The sequence below is a fragment of the Panthera leo genome, chromosome B4 (assembly GCF_018350215.1).
Source record: "Panthera leo isolate Ple1 chromosome B4, P.leo_Ple1_pat1.1, whole genome shotgun sequence".
Lineage (NCBI taxonomy): Eukaryota > Metazoa > Chordata > Mammalia > Carnivora > Felidae > Panthera > Panthera leo.
This window is the reverse complement of record NC_056685.1, coordinates 82423332-82432530: the sequence shown is the minus strand read 5'-3', so window position 1 is coordinate 82432530 and position 9199 is coordinate 82423332. Positions and strand designations below refer to the sequence as shown.

The window sequence follows — 9199 nt, the reverse complement described above, 5'->3', positions numbered from 1 at the left end:
ACCAGGACATCGAATATTGGTGGCCCTAGCAAACCAGTGTTGCCAACACCATCATTGCCAAAAGGGCCTTTGGGTCCTAGACACAGCTTGACTGCTGTCTTCACTCCTGCTGACAGCTGAGAAGCATCTGTCTTCCATCCACTCTCCTGTCCCAAGTTTTGTTATTTTTTAAAGTTTTGTTTTAAAATGCATGTTTTATAAAATAAAAAAAAAAAAAAAAAGTATTACTGGCTTGTCATCTATGTCACTAGAGACCTGCAAGTGTGGGATGCTCTGACTTAAGCTCTCCTCTCCTTTCTTTGTGTTGGCTTTCTATAACAACTGGAAAAAAACAAGCGTTCAAATTTCCACCTAGAAATGAAGGTGAAGCTCTGGAGTCCAAAGTTAAGGTTATTGGAGGAATATAGTTATGTCTTTGCTGGACAGTTATTTTTAGCTCTTTGCTATGGCTGCCTACTACCTTAAGACCAGATTCTTGTAAGATGCACAGTATGGTTTCCTCGGAAAAGGAAAGTTGGGGAAACTGACAAACTGCAGGTCTTAGGTTATCTGAAGACTTGTAGCTACTAACAGGATCTGTGAAGTGCTGCGGTGCTTCCTGGGAGATGTAGTTTGCGGGGTATTGAAACCAGGGCTTCTCACGGGCTAGCAGGGTACCTTTCTTTTGGAAGGTCCTAGCCCACCTAGAATGGCACACCCACGTGCCTCTGACCGCGTCCTTACGCCAAACGGCTCTGTCCTTGCTTCAGGCCACTCCTATTCTTCGGCTGACCCCTGGTGGTCACGTGGAGCTGCTCGCCACGCAAGTCTGGGTCCTTCTGCGATCCACCGGGGTCCTCGCAGCTTGGAAGCCGCTCCGGAGCTGCCTGTTCGCGCGAGAGTTTGGAGGGGCGGGTTTGGGGTCGGTCTCCGGTGTAGGGCTCGCACGGCAGCGCTTCGGAGCCGTGCGTAGACGGCCGCTTAGAGTGCGGGGAGCTGGGTCAGGCAGTCGCTGGGTCACCCTTGCCTGGAAAGTGGCGGAGCGCTCTGGAGAAGCCTGGACAGCCTCGCTCCCCCGCAGCCAGGTGCTACGGTCGGGAGTAAAGTGAGAGTCCGGCCGTCTTCGAGCGCCTGGGCCACGGCGGCGGCCCTGGGAGCAGAGGTGGGACGGATGCGAGTGGCACTGAGGGTCTGGAATGGACTGGAGCGAAGGCAATGGCGGCGTCCTCAGAAAGGGGGCTGGTCCGCACGGGAAAGCTCTAGGCTGGAGGTGGGGATGCAGTAATCGAAGGTGGTGGGTCCAAATAGGCCCCAGGTATAGAGTGTTCTTCTGCCCACCACCTTTCTGCCTCCTGGCCTGAATCAGCTGCTTGCCTTGCCAGCAGCTTCTCTGTGCCTTCGTCCTCAGTTAATCGCCAACCTCCGTTCCGCAGCTGCCACATAGCCCTGTGAGCCCTAGGCAGCCAACGCTTAAGTACCAACATCTGGGGCCTCACCTGTCGACGTAGTGTCTGGGACTGAGCCCCAAGTCCTTCGCTCGCGCTCTCACTCACCGCGGGGGGGGGGGGGGGGGGGGGGGAAGGTTGGGGGTGGAATCCGGGTCCTCAAGCGCTGGAACAGAGGAGCTCCTTTGTGTCCTGGCCATTTCCTGAAAAGTAGAGCCAGAGTCACACTGAGGCCTTTGTAGGGTGGGGTGGGGGTAATGTAGGATTCGGGGTGGGGGTAATGGAGCCGAATCCTCACACCTATGCTCTATTCCACCCTTAACTCAGGTGGAGCAACCCCATTACTCTAAAGATGAAAGGCTGGGGTTGGCTGGCCCTGCTTCTGGGGGCCCTGCTGGGAACTGCCTGGGCTCGGAGGAGCCAGGATCTACATTGTGGAGGTAAGAGCACAAAGAGAAATGAGAGGAAGGAGGGTGGGGAAGACAGAGCCTTGGGAGAGCATGAGATACAGGGTCTGGGAGAAGAATGAATGGAAATATCTGGGTTGATTTCCTTTCTCCCCTTCTTCCTCCTTCCTCTCCCCTCACACCAGCTTGCAGGGCTCTGGTGGATGAACTAGAGTGGGAAATTGCCCAGGTGGATCCCAAGAAGACCATTCAGATGGGCTCTTTCCGAATCAATCCAGATGGCAGCCAGTCAGTGGTGGAGGTAACTGTTACTGTTCCCTCAAATAAAGTAGCTCACTCTGAATTTGAATGAGAACTCAACTGATTAAGAAGGACCTTGGTTTAATAGATATTGACCCAGAAAGGTATCTAAAATATTGGGCTATCACATTTGTAAGAGGCTGGAGGCTTATACCCTATGTGCTTCCTGGCTCCAAACCTTAATATTATTTCTGCTGTAGTTATTAGTAGACAGGGAACCCTGATCAGCCCCCTCCTCCACATCCGTAATTCATGTCACTTATGTTTTTTTATAGTTTTTTTTTTTTAACGTTTATTTATTTTTGAGACAAAGAGAGACAGAGCACGAATGGGGGAGGGTCAGAGAGAGGGAGACACAGAATCTGAAACAGGCTCCAGGCTCCGAGCTGTCAGCACAGAGCCCGACACGGGGCTCGAACTCACGGACCGCGAGATAGTGACCTGAGCTGAAATCGGCCGCTTAACCTACTGAGCCACCCAGGCGCCCCACTCATGTTTTCACTATGGCATGATTATATACGTACAAAAGAGAAAAAGAAGGCCATATCCCTGTATGTAGGAAATTTATACTTGAGTAGAAAACATAACATATACGCAAAGCTATATCTAGTGGAGAGTATACAAAGAAAAGTTAAGGTTATGATGTTTGTGAGATGTTTTATAATTATTATCCTCAAAGCCTACACTACCTCTCTTATGCTCCTATTGAGGACAGGTATTAATCTCATTTAATACAAATAAATAAAATCATTAGCTTACACCCATAAGAATTAAGGGAGTTCAAAGGAAAGGAACACATAGTCAACTAGGATTTATCAAAGAGGTCTCTGTTTATCTATAATTTGGAGGTAATGACACCTGTTTTATTTCTTAGAAATGTGAAATGAGGTAAAATAAGATCATATATTTGAAAGCACTTTGGAACCATACGAATAAGCTGTACTGTTTTTAATTAGGGAGGGCTTTTTCGAATAAGTTAGTTGAACTAGATTTGGAAGGAAGAGTAAGGATATAAATTACTAATGTGCAGAGGTGGAAGAATATGAACCAAGGCTGAGGACATTTCTAGGTGCCTTATGCTCGATCAGAGGCCCACCTCACAGAGCTGCTAGAGGAGGTATGTGACCGGATGAAGGAGTATGGGGAACAAATTGACCCTTCCACCCACCGCAAGAACTACGTACGTGTAGTGGGCCGGAATGGAGAATCCAATGAACTGGACCTACAGGGCATCCGAATTGATTCAGACATCAGTGGCACTCTCAAGTTTGCGGTGAGCTTTGGGAATGGGTAGCTGGTTTTGAAAATTAGGGGAGTTATTGGACAGCCCAAGCGGAAAGCTATGTTAATGTCCTTCTCCTCTCTGGAGGTGGAGGCAAAAGGCCTCTTCTTGCTGCCCTCTCTCATTCATTTCTCCCTTGGGTTGACAGTGTGAGAGCATTGTGGAGGAATATGAGGATGAACTCATTGAATTCTTTTCCCGAGAGGCTGACAATGTTAAAGACAAACTTTGTAGTAAGCGAACAGGTAAACTACTCCCACTTTACTGCCTGTCCTCACAGCCCGTTAGAACCTGGCACATTCCTTAGCATGTTCCTCTACCTCCTATCCCCCATCCTCTGATAATAGCTCAAGAATTAACTTCCATTACCTATGACTTAGAGACTTGGGTTGTTCCTCTCTATTCTCTTCCTGTCAGCTTTCAGAATTTGTGGCTCCCTCACCTGAGACCCTAGTGAAAGGATAGTGGGAATGTTTTGTCATCTAAAAGGATATGCTCTAAAAAATGGTGGTTGGTGTGTGTGCCAGTTTGGTTTGGGGCATTTTCTTGATAGTGACATATATCAGTATGAGAGTGGCATTTTCCTTCAAACTTTTATGTGCTATTTGCAGATCTATGTGACCATGCCCTGCACATATCGCATGATGAGCTATGAACCACTGGAGCGGCCCAGACTGACAGGCTTGATGGATCACCCCCAGGAGGGGAAGAGGGTGGCAATGCCTTTTATATTATGTTTTTATTGAAATGAACTGAAAAATTGTGAAACCAAAAGTATGAACTGTGTTGTCTTTTCATATCCAGAATCAACCCTTACGTTAAGCTTGAAGATAGGGGATTCCAGACAGGAAAGAAAAGGGAAGGAAGTGCTTTGGAAATGGTGTAGCATGAAGGTAGGAGGAGCCTGAGGCTTTCATTCTTTTGCCATCTGAGATTCCTGCTGGACTCAAAACTAGATAAGCATTTATTTGGTGCCTACTCAATACCATGTGTTTAGAGTCTGTGGAGAGAAGAGGAACCTCTGTGAATAAGCAAGGGAACATAGGTAAGTGTATGGTAGTATGGGATTCTAAAAATGACTTGTATTTATACTGATGAAACATAAAGTTTAAGACAGCTTGGTCTTGAAGGAAATCATGGATATGCATTATTCTTCCCTCCCTGCCCTTCCAGATGGAGGGATCAGCAGTAGCAGACAGGAAGTGGAAATAGATGGGGTCAACTCATCTGAAAAGTAAGGGCTTTATAAGATAGGGAGAGATGAGGTAAGGGATGTTATTTAATGAAGGCCCTTGCTTGCTGGTCTAAGCTTTTAGATTTGAACCTGTAGCACTAAAGTATACCTTTTTCATTTCCATCTGTCAGTCTGGACTGTAAGTCTGTCCCCACTTTCTATGTGTAGAGATTCTGTACTGGGGCATAGGGATGGAAACCTAAAGGATACCTTCTTTGAGGAGCTTCTTAAACACCTTGATCCAGAGGTATGTCTATCTCAGGGTTTGGAATGGAACACTTCTATCCCAGGAATACCTCAGGGAAAGAATAACTGAATAAACATTTTGAAGACTTTTTAAATTAAGCATTTTAGAATCTAAAGGGAACTTGGAGGTCATATAGTTCATCTCTGCCCATTTTACAGATGAAGAAACTGAGGCCTAGAGATACCACAGGTCCTGAAGGTCTGTATTTAGTGGCAAAATTGGATCAAGAGGCTAATGTTCCATACTGTCAATATGATCTAATATAGCTGTAAAGTAGCTTCTGTTTTAAGTCTTTTTTTTCTCTTAATACCCTGTACACACAAAGCGAATGTGTTCAACAAGGCTTTCATGTCACAAATCCCTGAGAAATCTAACACATGAACTAGTTCAGAGCAAGTATCCTGATATTAGTTGACAACTCAGGTTCTAGTGTTAATTCCTTCTTCTCTCATCAGCCATAAGAAATGCGGTATCCTGTCAAGTCTGTTTTCCAGACCAGCTGTTACTATTTTTTCTTCTGTGATGCACGTGAATAATGTTCACATTCTTCATACCCCTGTGAGTATACCCAGGATTCTGTCCATTGCCTGCTTCCTGTCTAAAAACTTAACTCTTCCATCAGAGAGCTTATCACAAGTGCAGAAGTACTCTTATAGGGAACTCAAAATTGTTTTAATGTACAAAATAGCAAATAATTCACAAGCTTTAATAAAGTAATGTTAGTTGGTAATAAATTACTTGTGATACACCTCACTAGTCTGTCAAGGTACAGCTGTTAAGAACTCTCCAGCTCAACAGTCTTTGCCATTGCTACACAGGGGTGTGTCCTACATAGGGAAGAGTGGACATTATCCTCCTTGACTTGATCCTCAGAAGGTTAGGAGGATACTCTTTGCACATCTCTTTATTCATGTCACGAGTTACCACAAGGAATCCATGAATTTATCTGAATGTTTCTGGAGGCTCCCTACAACAAATGATTCTAGCCCAGTATTTTGGTAGATCAAATGCTAACCTTGCATATCTGGTTACACCTTAAGCTTTAGATGCCTTCTAAATGAGTTTATCAGTAAAATGTTAGAACTGAAAGAAACATTCTCAGATACAGTTTTCAATAATATCTGGATGTGAGTAGGAGATTTATCATGTGAAAACCCAGTCCTTTAAAAATAAATTTTAGAGGGGCTCCTGGGTGGCTCAGTCGGTTAAGCGTCTGACTTCGGCTCAGGTCACGATCTCACGGTCCGTGAGTTCGAGCCCCGCGTCGGGCTCTGTGCTGACAGCTCAGAGCCTGGAGCCTGCTTCAGATTCTGTGTCTCCCTCTCTCTCTGACCCTCCCCCGTTCATGCTCTGTCTCTGTCTCAAAAATAAATAAACATTAAAAAAAATTAAAAAAGGGGCGCCTGGGTGGCTCGGTCGGTTAAGCATCCGACTTCGGCTCAGGTCACGATCTCGCGGTCCGTGAGTTCGAGCCCCGCGTCGGGCTCTGTGCCGACAGCTCAGAGCCTGGAGCCTGTTTCAGATTCTGTGTCTCCCTCTCTCTGTGACCCTCCCCCGTTCATGCTCTGTCTCTCTCTGTCTCAAAAATAAATAAAAACCTTAAAAAAAAAAAAAATTAAAAAAGAAAGTTCCTACCCTCTGATCACAGGGTCACCTGACAACCAGCCCCTATTCTTAGGTGCCTTCCAAAAAACCTTTTAAAAAAAAAAAAAAAAAAAAAAAAAAAAAAAAAAAAAATTAAAAAATAAATTTTAGAGAATTTTTATGCTGTTAAAAAGGATTCAGAGCAAGGACAAGAATCCTTTAAATACAGGACAGGGATGAATAGCCAGGGCAAAGGAACTAGTTTATGTTGAATACTCCTATAACAAGCACATACACCTTACTTAATCTCTACAATTCTAAGAAATAGATGTTGCTCCCATTTTTACAGATGAAGAAACTAAGTTCAAAGAGATTGTGTCTTAGGGAATCAAGACTTCAACCTTAGCAATTGTCTTATCCCTAGGCCAATGGGTCTTTCTATCTCATTCCTATAGTGGAGTCTCCATGTAGTTCCTGGTGGCTGTGTACACTAGTACTTTTGCTTGAAAACTACCATGCCCTCTGACTCTAATAATCAATAATGAAAAAGCACTGGGCAGGGGGGAGGGAGTGAAAAAGCATTATATCCTCCTTTCAGACTGATTATATTTTTCCAGACTGATTGTAATAAGAAACCCATTCTACCCCACCAGTCATTTTAGGTGTTAAGTGTTTGTCTCTCCTACCTTTATATATTCTGGGAGGGTCACCAATTTATCATGTATTTCAGGTATGGATGTACAAACATTTTATAGTTGAGTAAGATTATTCCTTATTTTAGAAAATATTTAAAATACAGAACACACTGAGTTGATGTGCCCAGAAGACCATTAACAGTGATTCAGAAGTCCCCTTCCTGAGTTACAGCTGATAATTCATAGTCATCACCATATAAACAGTACAGCTTAGTAGTTAAGGTACAGCTTCTGGGCAATTACAAGCTATGGTCCTGAGCAGAATACTTTATCTAACCTTGGTTTCCTCCTCTGTATACTAACTAATGTTAGAGATACTAACATTACCTACATCCTTTAGAGTTTTTGTGAGGATTAATTAAGATAGTGCATGTACCACATTTAGATAGTACCTGGAAATTATGAGTATTCAATAAATTTTAGTTACCTATTAAATACAGGAGTTTGATCTACTGATGCAGGCCTTTTCAGTTGAAGCTTAGGCTGCATTTTCCCACTTACCCTTAGCCACCAGGGGGCACCATCACCTCTGTCCATTTTAAAGAGGTCCTCCCAAGGTCAAGATGACCTCAGTGCTCAGCCTTCTCTCCACTGCCCCACTAGTTCTCAGGCACTTAGTTGTATTTAGACCTAAAGCTCATTTGGCTGCTTTATTCATGCCAATCCTCCCTTAACTTTCTTATCTCCTCCCCAGGTCCCATTCACGTTTAGAAAGAGATTCTAAGCTAGCTTCTGGGAGATCACATTTAGTCCTGATCCCTGGGCTTTCTCACTGGCGTTATAGGACTGGATGTCAGGACTAAACAACTTCAAAACAAGTCCATAAAGTAGTCATAGCACTAGGCTCCAGGACATGGTGTCAAGAGGCTTAGAGCTTTGCTGTTTCCCACCCTCCCGCCAGTGACTAGAGCTCCAAAATAGGTTACCCTTATGGCCACTCAATAATTACTCTTTGGTAGCCTCATCCTGAAAATGCCTCTTGTATTTTGGGGTACTGGAGTTCAGGCCTCTGGTTAGTCTCTGTGGATAATTAACCAGAGAGCAGAAACCAGGCCAGACTATTCTAGGGTTAGGAGGAAATCTTCTGTGAGATGCTAAATTGGGAGCAAATATTGATCATTGGAGCTTTGAAGTCACCGAGAAGGTAGCTGAGGTCAGTGTTCCTTTGGGGCACTGCTTGGCTGCTTCTCTTCATGTAGTTCTTTCCTAAGACCTACCAATCTGATTTCCGAATCAGAGGAGTGTTGGTTGGTAAGTTGTGAAGCTAGGTACAAGGAAAATTGGGAAGAGAAAATGGTGGTTTCTCCTTCTCTTTCCCCAAGTCCAAGCTATAAACTAGTTTCTTTATAAAGTGGGTCTATCTAAACCTGGTTTGATGGTACTGAGACTTCTGAACCTTGTTATTGCTATGTGAGGAGATAAAAGGACTATTCATTTGGAGCTTGGGGTTTGTAGATTAGGTGTCCTGGTCCTTGGGTCACTTTCCCTCTGCACCTAGGTCAATGACAGTGATGGGTTTAGGAGGTAGAAAGGTCCTGAGGTCTTGTCTACCTAGATGAGTTAGTGAAAAGCAATGTAGAAGATCAATTTAGTACTGAGGTTCATTTAATGGTCTCTGGGAAGCATGGGATAAGTGTATACAAGACAGCCATGTAGGAGAAGGGGTCCAGAGGCTCTATGGGAGTGATGGAGTGAAGGAAGTGATGTGACAAATAGGGAGGATGCTTAATGCCTAATTTTGGATGAGGGGCTAGTCTGCAGCTTTTGATCTTATGGCTAGATGTGGGGTGGGCTGCCTGCCTGGGGTTATGTGACTGTAATGGCAGTGAGACTAATGCCCAGGGCCCAGAGGTTTTGGCCTGTGCTGGAAGCCTTCCTTTTTTTTTTTTTTTTTTTTTTTTTTTAAGATTTTATTTATGTTAGTAATGTCTATACCCAATGTGGGGCTCGAACCTATAACCCTGAGATCAAGAGTGGCATGCTTCACCAACTGAGCCTGGCACCCTTGGAAGCCTTCATATTATGG

The 9199-nt window shown here is 44.4% G+C and overlaps 2 protein-coding genes across 2 annotated transcripts in view; both read left to right on the top strand.

The window, feature by feature from the left end:
- The first annotated feature begins 1027 nt into the window (after positions 1-1027).
- On the top strand, positions 1028-4160 carry CNPY2 (canopy FGF signaling regulator 2). Its single transcript, XM_042946881.1, has 6 exons — positions 1028-1141; positions 1752-1864; positions 2017-2132; positions 3201-3404; positions 3562-3658; positions 4025-4160. The coding sequence occupies exons 2-6, from the start codon at positions 1777-1779 to the stop codon at positions 4066-4068; spliced, it is 549 nt and encodes a 182-aa protein (XP_042802815.1). The 5' UTR covers positions 1028-1141; positions 1752-1776; the 3' UTR covers positions 4069-4160.
- Positions 4161-5319: 1159 nt separating this feature from the next.
- The window catches only part of CS (citrate synthase), a 32366-nt gene continuing 28486 nt past the window's right edge, over positions 5320-9199 (top strand). The window contains exon 1 of the mRNA XM_042946874.1: positions 5320-5452. Coding sequence (XP_042802808.1) covers positions 5417-5452 — 36 coding nt within the window. The 5' untranslated portion in view covers positions 5320-5416. The remainder of the gene's footprint in view (positions 5453-9199) is intronic.

What these genes read in the sequence shown, in the direction of transcription:
- CNPY2 (XM_042946881.1), top strand. Translation starts at nt 1,777, where the DNA reads ATGAAAGGCTGGGGTTGGCTGGCCCTGCTTCTGGGGGCCCTGCTGGGA. An exon ending in CCAGGATCTACATTGTGGAG is followed by an intron (nt 1,865 to 2,016) that starts GTAAGAGCACAA and finishes CCCTCACACCAG; the next exon opens with CTTGCAGGGCTCTGGTGGAT. An exon ending in GTGGCACTCTCAAGTTTGCG is followed by an intron (nt 3,405 to 3,561) that starts GTGAGCTTTGGG and finishes TTGGGTTGACAG; the next exon opens with TGTGAGAGCATTGTGGAGGA.